This window comes from Petromyzon marinus, chromosome 4 (genome assembly GCF_048934315.1).
Source record: "Petromyzon marinus isolate PM22_M1 ecotype Great Lakes invasive population chromosome 4, UKy_Petmar_22M1.pri1.0, whole genome shotgun sequence".
Classification (NCBI taxonomy): Eukaryota; Metazoa; Chordata; class Hyperoartia; order Petromyzontiformes; family Petromyzontidae; genus Petromyzon; species Petromyzon marinus.
In genome coordinates this window covers 11,736,604-11,757,723 of record NC_133670.1, presented here as the reverse complement: position 1 = coordinate 11,757,723, position 21,120 = coordinate 11,736,604, and the positions used below count along the sequence as shown (strand labels likewise).

The following is a 21,120-nucleotide window of genomic DNA, read 5'->3' as shown; positions in this document are numbered from 1 at the left end:
AAGAATGAAATATTAGCAATGCCAGAGTAAATGTAATTTCAGGTACAAATGAAAGTCCGTTCATTGGCCTGCCCGAGGCAAACCAACAGAGAGTGAGCGGTTCCAAACCCCGGACACTGCGTCACTGAATCAATTGTCAATGTGTATCATGGGGGCAGCCCAATCAATACACCATCCTGGACACAAGCCACAGCCGGCAGCAATGGAGGTCTGATGTATGGGCAGCATGTTGAAGCCTGTACCACTATTAGGCCAATTACGTGTCATGCTGACACCAGCATGTGAACTATTACAGCATATAGGGGTCATTAAGCCAAGTAAAAAATGTCACCAGAAGTCGCCATACTTGTTATTTTCAGCCTTTCCCTTCAGACAAGCCTGTCCAATATGTTATAATGAGTTCATGTGCCACGTGTTAGATTTTTTTTCCCCTCAGAGATAAAAAAAAGTTGTCATGTTTCAGTGACGGTATTTTTGTGAACCAAGCCTTTCTGTCTGACTGTCTTTCTTCTGCCAGTCTGTGTGCCTGTATCATCTGTCGACCACACTACATTCTTAAGTGTAAAGGTGTATCCATACATTCATAATTCAGAGACAGCCTGCTTTGATGAGATGCATTGATATTAATCCAAATATAAATATGTTTCATTCATTACGATGAAGCGTTAATTACTTATTTTGCTTGTGATGGAGAGTTACTTTCTGAATACATACATAGTGATGACGTATTCCCGTATGTTACCAATGCATACAGGCGCTGTATTTACACGTACACATTTATATGCAGACGCACACTAAAGCTCTCTGCATCCACAGTGTAATTTAATGCAGAGAAGCACACTCACAATACGACAATAAGGAACGTGTGTATATACAATTGTACATTTCAATAGTACGAAAAAAACCCTTTTATTTTGATTAAGTGTACAACAGTCATCTGTCTATTTATGGAGAATGTCACCATTCTCCAAAAACAAAAATTCCCAGTGTGTGTCTGACAAGTAAAACGCTAATGAATCGAGCAATACATTTTAAGGCCAAAGGATACACGTTCTTCAAGGCTCTAATGGTCCGTTGGTTAACGCATACGGGATAAGGTATGAGCCCAGATAACTTATGTTCGGATAGCCGCGGGAGTCATTCGGCAGAACACCGTTCTAGCGTTACGGACACGAATGCAGTAACCCATGACTGTTTTTTTTTTTCTGCTGCATGCCGTCAATGGTTTAACGGTAAAGTGGCTGGAGCTCAAGAATAATAAACAGAGATGTATCCATATTCTTGGTTCTTTCGGTAAAGTCACGTACTGTAGATAGAAAATTAAAATAAAATAAAATTTTGAACATATTTGTTTAAATTACAAATAAAAGCAAAAAACCACGACGTTTAAATCACAAAAGCGGTCTCTCCGCCTGATGAAGACCGCTTTGTGTTGCGATCGAAACGTCGTGGTTTTTTGCTTTTATATTTTTTATTTTAAAAAAAATCTATCTACGTGACTTTACCGAAAGAACCAAGAATATGAATTCGTGCAGTCACGAAAGTTTTAAGTCAAGAGATTTATCCTTTTGCAGCAACATAATCCACGTGCACCGATGGGAAACCATTGGAGAAATTTTTATACTCCGTAAATTATATGGTGACACAAAACCGTATTACACTGCAGCTGAGAAGCGTAACCCCGACGTGAAATGGTAATTGCATAAGAAGGAATTGACATCCAGGATCGCAAATTACTGCACAATACAATGGGTGCGGTAGTTCTTTGCTATAATATACAAATTAATTCCTTGTGAAAAACGGTTTCACTAAATTTAAAGATGCTGGGCATGTACAAAACATGGGCATTTCATTTGAATGGGACATGAGCTCAATATTGTCTTGCAGGTCAAGGATATTTTTCAAATGATTATTTTTTTAATTGCCTTCATGTGGCCAGGAAATATTGACTGTGATGGATGAAATCTATATGGCTTCAATAGGTTAGAGGCAGTGTTAATGACAATGCTGATTTTCACCAATACTGCACGTGAAAACTAAAATGGGATTCATGGTTTTTAGCCTTACTGTTACAGATGGCTGTTGCATATATTAGGGAATGACCCCTTTGTCTGGGGACACTATCTTGTGCTGAACACGTGCAGTGGGATGCACGTCGGGTGCTATTCCCGACATGGTGTTAAATTTAAAGGAAACGGAGTGGGCAATGTGAATGGTAATACAATACACAAAGCAGCGATGGTCTGATGATAAGCATGCATGATTAGTTACAGAGGCATGGAATGGGCAGGGCAGGATGGGGAATATAAAACATGGAATTAACGGAAGACAAAATTGATATTTGAAATTAACAGATGTTGTAGAGCCCCTGCATTTGCTTGATATGATCAATGACTAATTTGAAAGATACACGCTACATGAACATAATATGCACATACTAAATGTTGTGCATCATTATCTTCATCAGCCACGATCTATCCGCCCTTGGATCAAGGCCTCACCAAGTCGCCACCACCTCACGATTTCATGATAAAGCTGATGTCGAAAACATTGCATGATTCCAAGTATTCACCTCTCTCTATGCTTTTTTTCTGTGCACTTTTTAGCTTTTGTTCCATTTTCTTTGTCAGTGTCCACGTTTCTGATCCATCTGTCATAGAAAGTAACTGGGGCTGCTGGATTTTATTTATTTCTTTAGGCACATCAATATATTTCTTTTGATGATTAAATCCAATTTTCCAAAAGCACTCCAATCTGCTCTTGTCCAGATTTATTTGCAATAATTTAACCCCGGTCTACCTTCCTTATTTACATACTCTTACTTGTTTTCCAGTTGTGTCTCTCCCACAGATATCTTTAACTGTTTATTTAACTTGCTATATGTGACTTTAGTTTCGATCAAATGTATCTTGAGCACCACTTTGCAGCCTTTTTTCATTATTATTATACTACGCTGTACACAAAAGCATATAAAACATATAAAATCATAACTCCACATTCAAATACATATGTTTTAGCCTATCAGCCACACCAATATTATTAAGCAGCCTTTGTTTAAACAATCGATCTCTGGACCGACTTCAACCTAATTTGTTTCATCAGCAGAGTGAGGCTTCTTAAACATACGCTGCTGCATTCCCAGATGTTATCAATGGCAGTAATACAACAAATCTGAGATGGTTAATATTTTATCTATTTCTATATAGGCGTTTATTGTCCCAATTCAGTCTTTTAAAAACATGTTCCGTCACTGAATAACTTGCAATTGGTAGTTCACAAATAGTATATCTTTGGGAGAAAGATGGAAATATAGCACATGATAAATATAGGTTTTTTGAGAGCTTTGATGACCGTTCCACTGATTGAAATGTATTTTCATATTATACAAAGGCCAAGCATAATGGCATTTGATACAATATAACCCCGGATAGCCAGAATCTGCACTTAACCAGACCTGGTAAGCTAATTAACGAAAATATAAAAAAAACGTAAATGAAATGGTGAAAAAACCCCAGTCAAACAATATAATCTTGTATATGAGATATTAAATACTTTGGAATATTTTATGTAATTTATAATGAACAGCACTAGCAAATGTATAATATATGTAGTGAGTTAAACTGATATAGGAATAGGTTTTACCCTTTTAACTGGCACAAAAACTGACACCTTTATTCAAGGCATCATGTTTGCAATAACCACAACACAAGCAGTCAAAATGCAAACAAAAAAGACAACTCTGATAATAATATGCACTGTCCTTGAATTTGATTGGTCCACACCCGAGACAGCTTTTCTTAGAGCCTAGTCTCCATTGGTGTTGGACCAGAAGACGCCAAAAGGCAGAAGACGCCAAAAGGCAGAAGACGCCAAAAGGCGTCTTCTGGTCCAACACCAATGGAGACTAGGCTCTAAGAAAAGCTGTCTCGGGTGTGGACCAATCAAATTTAAGGACAGTGCATATTATTATCAGAGTTGTCTTTTTTGTTTGCATTTTGACTGCTTGTGTTGTGGTTATTGCAAACATGATGCCTTGAATAAAGGTGTCAGTTTTTGTGCCAGTTAAAAGGGTAAAACCTATTCCTATATCTTGTTTCTGGCAAAGGAGGTCTCATAATGTAAAGAGTTAAACTAAGTCGCAGACGTACTCTTTGGAGGCAACACATTTATTAACACCAACACACGGGGTAACTGCCCCTTAACAGAATAACAACCTATGATGGCGCCAGGCTAACTATGCTAATTACACCGTAACTAACTACAATGGACTGGACCACAGCTTGGGTCCCGGTCCACGTGTTGGAGACTCTGTAGGACGTAGAACGTAGACGAAGGTTTCTTCAAGATGAACAACAGACTTAACCGGTCAAGTGTCCTCTCGGGTCACCCGGAGTGCCATGGCCTATAGTAAGGCTGGCACTGCATGCGAAGCGTGATACCATCCAGCGCTATCACTCAGCGCTGACCGAGCCCCTCTAGGGCCGGTACTACACCCACATCCTAGAGGTGTCTGCGATGTCAATACACCGCACACCGTGCCTCTCTAAGGCTGGCATTACCCAGTGACATCCCGCGATGTCACTACATGTGTAAAATATGAATTAAAGTTTACTGTATTAAATGTACAAGCCTTATAAGTGTTAAGAGACAAATTGTAGAATCTGAGTTGGTGGTGGAATAATGTGCAGATTAAGAGGGAGAGAGCTTCAGATGTTACACTTGAATACGTACACACTGCCCTTCACAGTATAAATGAAGGGAATTTTTCTGGGACCACATGCTATAACTGTGGACATCATCAAGGAAGAGGGACCAATTGTTGGAAGGGACCAGTGGTTGCATCTACTAAATGTTTACATATAAATAAAATTCATCAACATGCTGCACCTCCGATCAGCACGGTTGGCTATGTACGGTGCGAAAGAAGTTCAATATACATTCCTAGGATGAAAACCTGTATTCTGCCTTTCCATTTGCTTATCATCTGCAAACAATTACATTCTTTTAAAGTATTTTTTTTATATAAACACACCAAACCAATGGGAGGATAACCCATGGGATGGTCACACAAGGCTAAATACATATTCCTTGTGACATTCCGTAATCGGAACACACTTTGCGAGGATCACCTTTGTGCAGAACTCGCAGGCTGCTTGACATGCTTGTGGCAATACTCCACATCACGCGTTGTGTGCCGACACGCTACGCTCCAGCGCATACAGATCGAGCATGCAAACACACCAGGGAGCGTTCAGGCTCTTCAAGACAGGGACATGTCCACAACACTGCACATATCGCTTTGTATTGACACTGTTGTGTAACAAAAGCACTCTGCCTAATGAGGCAGCGCTGATCCATAGTGAGCAATTGCAAGTTTAAAAAAAAATACTTAGGGAAGGTGATATTTAAAGGAATGGCATATAGATCTCTGCTGTGAATTAACTGTAGCACGTTCTGATGGAAGAATACAGCACAAACATAGTAATGAAATATGTTAGCCAATGCAATGTTTTGTCCTTGTTCTATAGTTATAAGCTATAATACTTTTCAATTTGTCGAGAAACCATCTATGTGATATGAAAGCTGCACTAAACTTGTCATCTCGAAAATTAAGAAACTAAGTTATCCGGCTGCATTTAAAAGACACATCAAATGCTCAGCAATATTTAATTTCATCGGTTTGTTTTCCGTTTGTAGGGAAAGTGATATTGTACATATCATTTCCATTAAAAGCTCTTTATTTAATCAGGTTACAGCCAATTTGCATTTAGGCCTGGAAAAACCACAAGTGGCGGCTGCAATTATTTGCTTTTACATTTTTCCAGTTATTTGTCAATTAACTCCTTTATTTGTCAGGCTATTTTTAAGTTGGAATTTGAGGGGGTGGGGGGGAACACTTATATTGAATTGCCTATAAATGTATAGAAAGTAATGCTGACCATTGCCAAACTGATTAATCTTGTAAATGCAGAATCCGGCGAAACTCTACAAATCCACGCTCCTCTAATTCCAGAATCACAACACTCACGGCGCTGTCACTGTCACCAACAGGGAACAAAACCCCAGAATATGCGATTCAACAATTTTGTTTAATCATGAACAAGGGGGAGTCATGCAGCTAAAGCTTCCTCTCGCTCGTGATACGTGTGGAGATGACAGTACAATATTTTTTTAAGCTTTCGTGACTGCAGGAATCCATACTCTTTGGTTCTTTCGGTAAAGTCACGTAGGTATAAAAATAATATATCATGACGTTTCGATCGCAACGCAAGCAATCGTCATCAGGCGGAAGAAAGAGGGAAGCTGCTGATGCTGCTGCACGCTGCTTTTAAAGGTTCGAGATGGGCGTAGCCCCAGAGTCATAAACGAAGTGGGGGGGGAGGGGGGGCTAGTGATGTTAAAGTGAGAAATTTGTATGTAAATGTACCGTGTAAATGTGATTGGCATGTCAATGTAAGCTCGCAGCGCGCCGTCACATCGAGGACTGCATGATCGGAGAAATTTGCATGCAAATGTACTGTGTAAACGTTACATTCACTAACACAGCCACCATCGTTTGCTCGCTCCGAAGTGGCTGTGGTTCTTTCCGAGCTTTTTCCGATCTTACGTTTACATGCAGTCCTCGATGTGACGGCGCGCTGCGAGCTTACATTGACATGCTAATCACGTTTACACGGTACATTTATATACAAATTTCTCACTTTAACATCACTAGCCCCCCCTTCCCCCCACTTCGTTTATGACTCTGGGGCTACGCCCATCTCGAACCTTTAAAAGCAGCGTGCAGCAGCATCAGCAGCTTCCCTCCTCTTTCTTCCGCCTGATGACGATTGCTTGCGTTGCGATCGAAACGTCATGATATATTATTTTTTCTACCTACGTGACTTTACCGAAAGAACCAAAGAGTATGATGACAGTACAGTATATAATACTCTATGTAGATATGACTACTATATACTTATATAACAATGCAGCAGGGCAAGCATTTATGTACAAAAATGTCCAGCCCAGTGCAGTTGTGCCCTAATGAGCATGCTCTCAATGCCAGGGATTTGGCGCCTCTCAAAGACTTCCGTGTTGGGGATGCTGTCCAGCCACTTAATGTTGCAGATGGATTTTAGGCAGCGAAGGTGAAAGCTCTCTAGCTATTTGATGTGGTGTCAGTTATGTGTCCATGTCTCATAGCCATAGAGAACTGAGGTGAGTACAACTGCGTGGATCAGAGGCAAACACCACGCTCTCGACAGAGCCTGTGGGTGAGCCTGCCAAATGCCACCTTCTGCCACATAATGAGTGGTCTCGTCATCCATCACAGCACTGATGGGTCACATGCTACCCGAATAGCATGATTTCCTCACGAGGTTGAAAGGTGTATTGTCAAAAATGATGGTGAGATCACAGTACTCAGAATAATGATGACCTGGTGCTGTCTAACCTATGTCTTTTTCAGGCTGATTGTCAGACCGAAGCATTTTGGGGTATCCACAATTTTCTGGACGTCTTCTTCGTGTGTGTGTGTGAAATGAGGGCACAACCATCAGCAAACTGAATCTCTCTTAGTAACTGTTCGATAATCTTAGTGTGTAGATTGAATAGACCCTTATCCAATCTAAATCGTATGTGTATGCCTCTATATGTATACATACGAGCGTATGTATGTAAACACGTGTGTATAGAACCCGTCCTGGTCTTCCCCTAGGTCAACTCAGCCTCAAATGAGTACCTGGTGCAGCCACTCACATGCCACTCACACCCAAAAACAGTGGTGAATATTTGAATGGGTCCAGGGCCTCCCCTACATCGCCTCAGCCTTAAATGAGTACCTGGTGCAGTGTGTAAACATCGCCACTGGGGAGACAAAGGTGGCCGGGCGTGGTGTTGGCCACTCACCCCCTCGTGTGCCGTGCCGGCCTTCATAGGTGCTCGCTAACAGCACTTGCCCCAACAATCTGTTCAGGCTATACAGGGCATTTTTGTCTTTGTATAGATACACATACCTGTATATGTATCTATATATCTTCATATGCCCCGTCTATATTAATACATGGAACCAACGAAAAAAAGGGCATGACTCAATATTCGACATTTTATGCAACACATTACTTGTGAATTTTAGGAGTAATTATCATGGTGAGTTGCGTATTAGAGGATCTGCTAAGAGTGCCCCCGACATCGAAGCGGAATTTTTGAGTTAAACACGTACATAGTGTGACTACTAATAATGTATAATACTTTAATAGAAATACAGTATAAATGATAGTGGCATATTACGTGGAATCACCGAAAATAAATAGCATTCCAAGACATTTTTTTAATGACACACAAGTCATACTATGTGCCAATGCAAAGTATACTGTTCACAATAACGGTTTTTGGGTTAGATCGCGTTTATTTATAAATGTGTCGTAACCCTCCACCACCCGACACGGCCAATCAGCAAAAAAGTGTCACGTTGACAAAAGACAAATAATTCACTACTTTAGCCCACCGGTGTGTTGAAGAGTGAATCCACATTTACAGTCACTCTTCAACACACCGGTGGGCTAAAGTAGTGAATTATTTGTCTTTTGTCAACGTGACACTTTTTTGCTGATTGGCCGTGTCGGGTGGTGGAGGGTTACGACACATTTATAAATAAACGCGATCTAACCCAAAAACCGTTATTATGAATAATATTGGTCGCGAAAGCCTACGTGTTAAACTATACTGTTCACCATGCACCTATTTATCTAACACACAGATGCATGTATACACACAACAAAGATCCCCCCGTATTGCCCCAAACAGACTGTTGGTGGAAGTGCTTGCTGTTCGTGAGCAGCGCCTGGGAAAGCCGGCAGTGCACACGAGCGTGTGGGTGGTCAACACCAGTGCTGATGTTTAAACACAACACTTGATGCTCATATAAGACTGAGCTGACTTAGGGGAAGCTCAGAACTGGTTCAAATATTCGCCACGGTTTTGGTCATGGACGAGAATCGAACTTGGATCACTTAGTTCGTTGCACAGCGCGGTTAACAATTGCGCCACCACTCCCCACACGCATGTACGCACACACATAAACAATCATACTCATGGACACAATCAATGTTGTGATGAACCAAGTTTCATATTTTATCTCTGTGTAATATGACATGCTTCACGCAGTAAAACAGCTATGTAATAATACATTCCTCCTGCAATGTATTTTAGGAAAAACACTTTTTATTTATTAAGTAATGTTGGAACATACCAAAGAATGATAAAGTGGATTATGCTGGCACCAACAATATATCATAACCAATTTCAGTCTAATTTATATAAAAATGGCTTCTTCAATACAATTATTTTTTCTTTAACATTGCAAACACAATTACACAAACGTGTCTGTGCTGATTCTCATGGGAAATTGTCCAGCAGCAGATATTGAATGGAGCAGAGCACCCACACAGGCACACAACCACCAAACCATGCTCAGACTACATATTTACATTTTCACACAAAAAGAATTACAAACGATTGAGAGTAGCTCCTTTGCAATAAATCTGGTTCTTTTATATATAAATATACAAAGAAACATTTTTAAACCGCCACTTTTTTCAAAATGTTCTTGTTGTGGTTTTCACACCTGATGATGATTGCTTGTGTTGCAGTCGAAACGTCGTGAGAATTTTATTGTTTTATATTTTTTATTATTTTATTGTTTCCCTTCTACGTGGTGACTTTACCGAAAGAACCAAGAATATGAATCCCTGCAGTCACGAAAGCTTTAAATAATTTTTTTAAGAAATTGAGTTGCACAAATGTTGGAAATATTAGTACTGGACAATATACAGAGGGCGTTTAACTGCATGGCTCTGCTGGCATGTCTAATGCGCTCAGATCTCGATTGACAGACGTGCATGGATATATAATTACCAGAGCTGATCAGTGACATGCATCTGGTTACTTATACAGTATATTTTAAACAAATGGAAACAACAGTGATGTTTGCGCATGCACGTATCACACACATATACAAAGAGAAAGACCCACTGTATAGCGTTTAACAGGCTGTCGGAGCAAGTGCCGTTAGCGAGCACCTATGAAGGCCGGTACGGTACACGAGGGGTTGGGTTGGCCATCACCATGCCCAGCCGCCTTTGTCTCCCCATTGCTGATATTTACACACTGCACCAGGTACTCATTTAAGGCTGAGGCGATGTAGGGGAGGCCCTGGACCCATTCAAATATTCACCACTGTTTTTGGGTGTGAGTGGCATTCAACTCTGGTCACTGGGTTAATAGGGCAGAACGCTAACTACTTCACTATCACAATTGATGAAGTTAAAATTTTATTCCCAGTGAATCTTACTTGAGAAAAGAGAAAATAAATGTTGAAATCCATCAATAAAATGTATTTACGTGCAAATAATATATACATATTATAATATAAGGCACATATCCCATGCAGTTTGGTGATTTGATTATACTTGAAACACAAAGGAACTGCGGTCTAAACATACATAAGGTTTTTCGATCCATTTATTTCCACCAAACAAGGAGCAACACATGTCTGCGAATAAGTAGCCGGTTACTATGTAGCTCCACATAACACCAAGCCATTCCTGTATGGAATCAATTGCGATGCTATATTACAGGGGTCATTCGCAAAACGGTTGTATGAAATTGTAGCAATTGAATAGATTGCAGAAGGGATTGCCCAGATCTAACATTAACTGTCCATATTTGGTCACAATATCAGGAAACAACTGTTCGATCACATGGGCTGTACACCACCAAGACAGACATGCATACAGTTGTTTTTCAACATGGGCATGGGGCCGTGAGGAGGACAAGGAGCTCACCTGCATGCATTTGTTCTGGAATCTGAGCACAAACGGTTTGATGAGCAGCATCCACGGGACACATAAGAGGGCCAGCACCACCAGAAACATCTGCACTTCTTTCTGTAAATGCAGCGCAAACAAATGCCACTTTATGAAGGGGCATGTCCTAGACACGCACGAGTCCGACCCAGAGGGGCAACTGACCCTGCCTTTATTATGCCAAAGTGTGACTTCAGTCAAGCATCCGAATCAGCCAAACGTCTATAATATAGGGACATGTTTTAGTTTGTAGGCTGATAACAGCAATGGTGTGCTCATTCCAAATCTAAATAACATCTCAGTGTTAATATTCCACAAATGTATGTAATTCTAAATTTCATGTATTAAATAATCAATATAATCAATTTAATTACTCTAATTTGGATATATAAATACTTAAGTATTAGGCTGAGTGGAACAGTTATACATCTGCTGCATTAGACTCTCTGAATCAAATTTACAGTAGCCTTGATAATAAGCAGTACTGTGCCTGTCTTTTTCTTGACCTGTCCAAAGCTTTTGATACAGTAGACCACAACACCCTGCTGAGTAAACTAAGTTGCTTCGGTTTTTCCAAAAACAGATAAATGGTTAAAAAATTACCTCTTTTCTCGCACCCAAACTGTATTCACAGATGGTTGGAGGTCAAACAGTGTTAAGATAACAAAAGGGGTTCCACAGGGTTTCATCCTCGGCCCCCTCTTGTTCTCTCTTTATGTCAATGACGTGGGCACTGACCTGGATCATTCCAGGGTAAATCTTTTTGCAGATGACACGATACTGATTACTGCTGGCTGCTCTCCGGATGACGTGATTGCTAAGCTCCAAGGTGATTTCAACAAACTACAACATCAGCTAGTTGCTCTTAAACTAGTCCTAAATACCTCCAAAACCAAGGTGCTATGCTTCTCACCGGGACTAAAGCAGGAAGTTATTTTTTCCCAAATTACATTCCTTAAATAATGATCAAATAGAGCAAGTCAAGTTCTATAAGTATCTAGGGGTCATCCTGGATTAAAAACTGAATTTTGAAGATCACATTGATTATATTGGTAAAAAGACAAAAATAAAAATTGGTTTTCTGTATCGACACAAGCACTGCTTCCCCCCTATGTTCCGTTTGGAATTGATAAAAGCTACCATACTGCCTCTACTTGATTACTGTGATATCGTATATAAATCAGCCCCAAGTACTGTACTGAAGAAGCTTGATTCCATCTATCACTCGGCCTTAAGATTTGCATTGAACTGCCCACATAGGACTCACCACTGTGATCTCTACATTGGGTCAAACTTAACATCTCTTAATATTCGACGGCTTGTGCACCAGATCTTATTTATTCACGATGTACTTACAAAAAAATCCGCAGACTACCTGCTGGATCTCCTCTCTGTTTCAAAGAACACATTTGACCTCAGGTCTTCGCTCATCTACCAGCTTCACATTCCCTATTGCCGTACAAAAACCGGAGGAAGGGCCTTTGCTATTGATGCCCCCAGGGTCTGGAATGCTATTGCCAATAAACTGCAACTTGAATCACTACCTATGAGATCTTCACTCAAAACTGCTCGAGAGGAGTTGTACACCCCTAGCTGCCACTGCTATTCAGTGGCTTAAAATAAAATAAAATGTTTCGCTCCGGATGACCGCTGCAAAGTATTATCTGTATTTTGATTTAGTGTGCTGATCTTAAAGGTGCATTGAAAAATGTGATACTCTGACTGATGCTCCTGTTGTTTGTGGAGTGACTCATGCAGCCAGCTGTGGCTCTAGGGTTTGGTGTTACATGTTATTTATGTAGTTTATTGTAAAAAATTCGGTCACAGTTCCTATGATCACTGTTACATTGCATGTATGGCTTTATTTTGGTGATTTCTAAAAGTTGTTTGGTTTGGCCATGTTTTTGTTTATTGTAGTACGGAGTTAGACTGATGGCCTTAATCTAAGTTTTCTTGTTGTTGTTTGACTTGCATCCCACTGGCATTTTTGCACACAGCGTTGGTGTACGGTGCTATTTCAGGAATATTTTGATGTTTTTTCCTGGATTTTCTGTTTGCACATGCACAAAGTCACTTTAAGATGTTTTCTTGTTCATGTTTTAGTTTTTTTGTTTGTTGCGGTTGCACCCGATTCAAGAGCCGAATGGCTCACAGGGCTATACCAAATAAATGAAACTATGAAACTATGATTGAACAGTTTCACAAATGTTTTCACAGTTTACCAATTGATCAGGAACACCAATGATCTGCATAGTTTACCTGTCCATTATACATTGGCACAAACTTCTCGTCATAGGTGAAGAGGAACATGTTGATGAAGTTGATGAGGATGCTGGGTGCATGTTGGGATTCTTTAGCCTGGTACGCAATCCATTTGAAAAAGATTAGCACCACCAGGTATCCAAGCAGCGCGAGAATGAAAATCATTTCAGGAACAAAGTCACATATGATGTTCCATGGCTTCTGGAAATATCTGCAACATAAGATCAACCGACACACATTTCACGCGACATTAATTTCATAAAGAAAAATAACAAAGGGCTTAAGGGACTGCATTGACAACATCATATAAGGATAGGCAGAAAACAATCCACCACCAATGCCGTCGACAAACCTGGCCTAAAACTAAAATATGCTACATGTAGTAAGTTAAACCTAACATCATTTCATGTGATGGCAGCGGGAATATACTTTCAGCATAGCTTCAGCACAACAAGATAACACAATACATACTTAATAATAATGTAGTTTATATTTCTAGGACATCCTCACTGAATATCAAGACTTTTTCAGGAGTCACCTCTATTTGAATGATGAACGCATGTGTAAAAGGTAATTTTAGAGTACCTGGAGAAAAAAAACCCACGCCTATAGGCTGTACTGGCATCACCTGGCCACCTCACAAGCCAGTAAGTTTGGAAGTTTCACAATTTTTTGTGATCCACCAACACCTGCCTCCAAAATGCTGGATCACAGGCATGTGCCACCATGCCCGGTTCTGTGGGTGGACACTGATTTTAACAAATCCAGGACTCGAAAGAAGGGACTCACATGTGATTGAAGAGGCTGAGGATTATCCCTGAGACCATGTGGGTGATGCCCACGATCACCGACATCTTCATTTTGTACGGGTTAAGGAAATTGAGCTTGTTGGCGGCCAAGTTCCAAATCTGAATGCAGAGAAAGACACCGCAATATATGACTTCATATAGGTAGTCTCAGATCGATGTGCCAAGCATGGCTCTTGATTATGCAGGTCTTAAGATGCAATTTGATACATTATACACAGTGCCGTTAAATTGGATGCGGTTGTCAATGATCCCCGATATATCAATTTCACAGGAGATTGCATCCGCACTATGCCATTCCCTGCCATGTGTGCACATTTGTAGCTAATAATGAGAAGTCGTTTAGGAAGCAGAGACAGGCTAGCGAGATGCCTAGTGACAAGTTGCACAAAATGCATCAGACAAAATTAAGGGAATTGAATTATTTATTCATTTACTGGAAATTGACTCTGACATTAACTGCAATGAGAAAAGACAATAATTGATATTGTAAATCATAGGGATAAGGATATGTACTATAGCACACTGCATTCGTATTTGCACATTTGAAGTTGACAAAAACATCAAAGTTAACATAACGATTGCTTAAAAGATCATAAGGGGGTTTTCTGAACAGCATATCTGGGAACGTATTATTTTAAATAATTTTTAATTGTCACTTTCTTTAATATTAGTGTATAAACATGAAGGGGTTATACATTTAATTGTATGACATAGTCTAGCATTTCATGCCTTGTCGACTCTTAGTTTAGAGCACACTTTACACACCATGCAGTTACTGCCTCCATATATTTACAGTTTCAGAAAAAATTTGGAAAGACTGCCAAGGCAGTCTTTCCAATTTTGGGGAGATGTGTTAATAAAAATAGGGATGGTGTGTTATAAATGGAATCCCCCTCCATTATTATTTCACAAAAGGCTGCTGTGGTATACATACATGCATACACATATTAATATTATCGCTATGGAGTTGACCATATGCCACTTAGGGTTTATCCATTTTCCACACGTGACCAAACCCACCGGATCGATGCCGAAAGGGTAGGGTCCGTTGAAGACTCCTGGCACAACTGGGTTCATCTGCAGCACTTGGTGTGCTTCCAAATCTTCTTTTCTGGATTGGAATACAGTCAAGGCAGATCACATGAAGCAGACTACATAAGTAAGTCACTTTGTTTTGATAACTCCATTCCCAGTGATTGAATTTGGCCATGAGTTCAAATCTGGATAGTTTTTAATAATAAAAACATCCTTTATTTATGCAGGAAAGCTTTAAATTGATCTCAAGATTCCTTTGGAAAAATAACCGATCTTGGACGTTGGGCCCAATGCCCTTTAGAGTATTCTGAGTATTTCAAAGAGGTGAAAAAATCCCGTCTCATAAGAATTGGATACAATCCATACATATGAAAGAACAACACACTCAATACAGATGGGCCAAAAACCGACTTGCTCTAAAGCCAACTACTGGCCAACTCACTGCTGCTGCATGATAGGTGTCCACGCATATTGATTTATCGCAATGCACTACTACATCTGGTGGGTGCAAATAAGTGGTATAAGAAGTTACATATATAATACAGGGGTTGGGGCATGAGGTCCATGAGATTTGATCCCACAGTAGGAGGGGATGCCCTTTATATTATGAAGGAAGCATGGTCTGCAGAGGGAGTGTCTTAAGTTCGCATGGGAGGCATTTAACACAAGAGGAGGCTGCGACTAAACCTCTGATCTCACTGGTGGAGCATATTGTGCAGTTGCTAATTATAAAGCATATCAAGTTGGATTTGACAAACATGCGAATGCTACTCGTGCTGTGTAAAGCTAATCGCTCACGTCCATTGACTTGCGTTGAACATGGCGTTGACACTCCAGCTGGAGCCGAAGATGTTTATGGACTTGGAGAAGCAGTCATTGTAGATGAGGCCGGTGTACATGGAGAAAATTCCCATCAGCAGGATGATGTAGCGGCCACCGAAAAACATGGTCCAGATCTGCGGTCCAAAACAGACACACACAGAGGGAATATAACTGTACGCTTCAGTAAGCAGGGCCACACCAGAAGTGTACTTAATAAGGTAAATATTTAAAAGCGAATTAAATATTCCACCACTGTGATAGGCTTAAGTAGGTACTGAACCCAGTGAGGAGAGAAGGTAAGGTGGGATTAACTTGACAGTTATGTTATATTGATTTGAAGCTTTCGTGACTGCAGGGATCCATACTCTCTGGTTCTTTCGGTAAAGTCACGTAGATAGAAACAATAATGAAAGAAAACACGATGTTTCGGTCGCAACACAAGCATCCGTCTTCAGGTGAGAAAAATTATCTGCTGTTGTGGCTTTATATAGGCACGGGAAGCGGGGGGAGGAGTTTGGCTGTAGGAGTTCACAGGGGAGAGGGGGGAGGGATTGTGGTGTGCATGGACGGGTGGGGCTGGAGAAATTAGCAAGTAAATGGACTTGAATTAGTAATCGGACAACAAGAAACATGGGTGGGTGAGTGAAAATCATAGCAGTTAAAACTTTTCACTCATACAGGCTCGATTCCACAGACGTGCCAAGCTCTCTCACGGGAATGCCCCTTTATGAACCTGAGTGTGGTCTCGCTCCGCCTTCGGCCACTCCTTCGAGACCTTTCCCCTTAGGATCTTGGCCGTGGCGTCACAATTTAACAGTTGCACACGTCGGCCGCATTGGGGGAATTTTTTTAAAACCATCTCTCTCACCAGGCTCGCATTGCAGCGTCCAGCTGTACACAATCGAGCAGAGAGGACACATCGATCACTCTCTCCAAGACTCGCATTGCAGCATTCGGCTGTACACAATCGAGTGGAGAGAGCAACGATATTTGGCGGCAATTTACAGCCCAACGCACCCTCGATCCATTAGGAACATAAGGGGCATTCTCACACAAGAAAAATATAGAAATCGGTCCAATAACAGACAGGACACAACCAGTGAGTTCGAACCACACCGAATCTGCCGTTCCAAAATCCCCCACAACATCAAACACAGGACTTTCCCGGGGCTCAGGGCACACGAACTCAACAGCAAAGCACCATACACAATGGCCCCAATAATCGACGATATCGAGCAACGCAGTATATGCAGTCCGCACATCGTCAACCATTTCGAGCAATACTGCATACAGTCCAGACATCGTCAACAATGTCGAGGAAAGCACCATGCAGTCCGTACAACTATCGACAATCCCGATCAGTGCAACATAAAGACCTCACAAAATATAGACGCTTCTGATCAATGCACCATCCACAATAAGCAAAGAATCGGCGATCCCGAAAGTGCACAACAACAACAAAAAATATTTTACAAAGCGGACTACTTGCACGGACGCTGCGGCCATACTTCATCAAAAGCAACCCGATCCTCATACTCCGCACTCCGACGACGAGTAACAATACACAAATCCGACCCGGTGCACGAAAACGATGCCTGACGTGTTTGCAAGGGCCGGGTGTGGGATGTGTCACGACTGGTCTGTGGACCCAGAGGAGTGGTAGACGGCAGGGTGGAAGACGACGGCGTGGCGGAGAGTCTTGCTGTATTCAGCGCAGCATCCTCTTGCGACTCGAGCCGGCAGGCCACATTCGTCGATTTTGGCGGGAAGCGCAATTTTGGCGGGAATCCTGTCCCGCCCGGCCACGAATGGCGGCTGCTCGGGCCGCGTTTCTTGGATTTCCCCCGCGGAGCCATCGCCCCGCGGCCCCGGCACATTGACTTGTTCGACTGGCTTCTCCAGGACGGAGCTCGGTGAGCAGTGCAGCTGCCACGAAAAAGAACAAAAAAATCGCGGGGCGGCGTTGAGCTGTGCGGCGCTCTCACCGCGGTGGCGGCGCCGTGGAGAAGCAGCTTCTCACCCGCTGTAAGCCACCATGCAGTGGGTAACCAGGCTGCAAACCCCCGGGGCCATTTGGAGAATCTCTCCTCACCGTCCTCCTCTATCAAAGATGTCTTGGTAAGTTGTTGTCTTGTTAACATGTTGTTTTACTTCTGACACCAAATGTAGTGTTGTTCACCAACACAGAGGCACACACTCTTGTGCTGGGAGGCAACACTTTTATTTAACAACTTCCCTAGCAGGTAACACTGAGCATAGCTCAGGTTCTATAGTAGGTGATTTGGTTAACTATGTGAATAGCGAATTAACTCTAGACAAAGATCCAGAGACCACGAGACGCGGGACCCAGGCTTGGTTCCACAGACGAGCCAAGCTCTCTCTCGGGAATGCCACTTTATGCTCCTGAGTGTGGCCATGCTCCGCCTTCGGCCACACCCCCTTTGAGACCTTTCCCGTAGGATCTCGGCCAAGCATCACGCGCCCTCCCGGGTTCACTCAGGCCACCACGAGGACCACGCCCCCTAGGGCTGGCTGACATGCCATACCCACTCTGGTGCTAGAGAGAGGCTCCAGACGCACAGGTGTACTCCTGTAACTGCAGCTGGCACGAACACCCTAGTGACACCATTTACGTCACTACAGATGTACAGGGTAAACATTTCCAAAAATCAGATGTGGGCAAAGATGTTATGGGGCTTTGGAGTTGCACACGTGCACGCCCCTAATGGAACACCTTTACCGGTTAGAAACATTTAGGCTGGCCTGCCTATGATCCATCCTGGGTTCAACCAGGCTAGATTGTGCGAGGAGCTCACAAATCCTTAAAAGATCTGGACAAAGTCCCATCGGTGAGCTCCTCCGGCAGGCAAGGCTGTGTTGGCTGGGTCATATAGCCCGCATGCCCAGCCACCACATGCCTAAGCAGCTTTTGTTCGGCCGGATAGAGGGGGCTAAACGGGCGTGGTGTGGGCTAGAGAAGAGATGGAGTGATGTGGTACAGGAGGACGTGGAGCTGAGTGGACTTGCCGATGACTGGTACCAGCAGTGTCAAGATCGGCCTCTGTGGAGGAGGCTCGTGAAGGACACTACTGGGCAGTTGGAGGCAGTCGCCCTCCAACAACAACGGAGGGCGGAGGAGCGACCCTCACAACAACGAGCGGAGCGCCGGTTGGCTAAAGCACAGCAAGTTGGCACAGTAAGGGGCACAGGTGGTGCATCGGCCAGTCATCACAGTCAACCCGTAGCACCTAGGTCTACCCCATGACCTCCTGCCAGTGGGCGTTCGACACTTCACGTGGCCTCAACGTGTACATAGCCTGGCACAGGCGCCGTGGTGACATCACCGCCACTTAGTGGCGAATTGTATTTGTTGCACATGACAGTCCATGTAATGGTGTGGGTACCGTTTAGGGAAGATGGAAAGCCAACGAAGCCGGAAAGCTTACCAGATACATCAGACTATGTATACATAGTGACGTAAATGGTGGCACTAGGGTGTTCACACCAGCTGCTGTTACAGGAGTGCAGCTGTGCATCTGGAGCCTCTCTCTAGCACCAGAGTGGGTACGGCATATCAGCCAGCCCGAGGGGGCGTGGTCCTTGTGGTGGCCTGAGTGAACCCGGGAGGATGCTGATGCTCGGCCGAAATCCTACGGGAAAGGTCTCAAAGGGGGCGTGGCCGAAGGCGGAGAGAGGCCACGCTCAGGAGGATAAAGGGGCAGTCCCGAGAGAGAGCTTGGCTCGTCTGTGGAATCAAGCCTGGGTCCCGCGTCTCGTCGTCTCCGGGTCTTCGTCTAGAGTTAACTCGCTACTCACATAGTTAGCCACATCACCTACTATAGAACCCGAGTTATGTTCAGTGTTACCCGCTAGGGAAGTTGTAAAAAAAAAGTGTTGCCTCCCAGTCCAAAGTGTGCCTCCGTGTTGGAGAACAACACTACATTTGGTGTCAGAAGTAAAAGAACATGTTAACAAGACAACAACTTACCAAGACGTCTTCGATGGAGGAGGACGGCGAGGGGAGATTCTCCAGATGGTCCCGGGGGTTTGCAGCCTGGTTACCCACTTCATGGTGGCTTAGAGCGGGTGGGAAGCTGCGTCTCCACGCCGCCGCCACCGGGGTAAGAGCGCCGCGCAGCACAGTGCCACCCCGCTGATTTATTTTTCTGTTAGCGGCAGCTGCACTGCTCACCAAGCTCTGAGTTGGAGGAGCCGGTCGAACAAGTCGGTGTGCGGGGTAGTGGGGAGACGGCTCCGCTGCTGCTGTTCCCGTGCGCGCGGGAAATCCAAGAAACGCGTCACGAGCAGCCACCATTCGCGGCCGGGAGGGACGGGATTCCTGCCGAAATCGTGCTTCCCGCCAAAATCGTGCTTTCCGCCAAAATTGACGCCTGCGGGGGGGGGGGGGGGGGAGCTTCACTCGGCCCAGGAGCGCCGCGTCATCGGCTCTGAGTGTGGCCTGCCGGCTCGAGTCGCAAGAGGATGCTGCGCTGAATACAGCAAGACTCTCCGCCACGCCGTCGGCTTCCACCCTGCCGTCTTCCACTCCTCTGGGTCCACAGGCCAGTCGTGACACATCCCACACCCGGCCCTTGCAAAACACATCAGGCATCGTTTTCGTGCACCGGGTCAGATTTTTGTATTGTTACTCGTCGTCGGAGTGAGGAGTATGAGGATCGGGTTGATTTGGTGAAGGATGGTCACGGCCTCCGTGCAACTAGTCCGCTTTGTAATATCATTTTATTTGTTGTTGTGGTGCATTTACGGGATCACCGATTCTTTGCTTATTGTGTATGGTGTATTGATCAGAAGTGTCTATCTTTTGTGAGGTCTGTATGTTGCACTGATCGGGATTGTCGATAGTTGTACGGACTGCATGGTGCTTTGCTCGACATTGTTGACGATGTGAGGACTGTATGCAGTATTGCTCGAGATGGTTGACAATGTGCGGACTGCATATACTGCATTGCTCGATATCGTAGATTATTGGGGGTATTGTGTATGGTGCTTTGCTGTTGAGTTCGTGTGCCATGAGCCCCGGGAAAGTCCCGTGTTTGATGTTGTGGGGGATTTTGGAACGGCAGATTCGGTGTGGTTCGAACTCACTGGTTGTGTCCTGTCTGTTATTGGACCGATTTCTATATTTTTCTTGTGTGAGAATGCCCCTTATGTTCCTAATGGATCGAGGGTGCGTTGGGCTGTAAATTGTCGCCAAATATCGTTGCTCTCTCCACTCGATTGTGTACAGCCGAATGCTGCAATGCGAGTCTTGGAGAGAGCGATTGATGTGTCCTCTCAGCTCGATTGTGTACAGCCGCACGCTGCAATGCGGGACTGGTGAGAGA

General features: G+C 43.4%; 1 protein-coding gene across 5 annotated transcripts in view; it reads right to left on the bottom strand.

Annotated features, from left to right (window-relative positions):
* The window catches only part of LOC116938719 (V-type proton ATPase 116 kDa subunit a 1-like), a 276,745-nt gene that overhangs the window by 111,977 nt on the left and 143,648 nt on the right, over positions 1-21,120 (bottom strand). For all 5 annotated transcript variants that reach the window (XM_076056558.1, XM_032946244.2, XM_032946245.2 and 2 more), the window contains 5 exons: positions 15,752-15,909; positions 14,939-15,029; positions 13,899-14,017; positions 13,107-13,320; positions 10,827-10,928 (listed from right to left, as the gene is read on the bottom strand). In XM_076056558.1, coding sequence (XP_075912673.1) covers positions 10,827-10,928; positions 13,107-13,320; positions 13,899-14,017; positions 14,939-15,029; positions 15,752-15,909 — 684 coding nt within the window. The remainder of the gene's footprint in view (positions 1-10,826; positions 10,929-13,106; positions 13,321-13,898; positions 14,018-14,938; positions 15,030-15,751; positions 15,910-21,120) is intronic.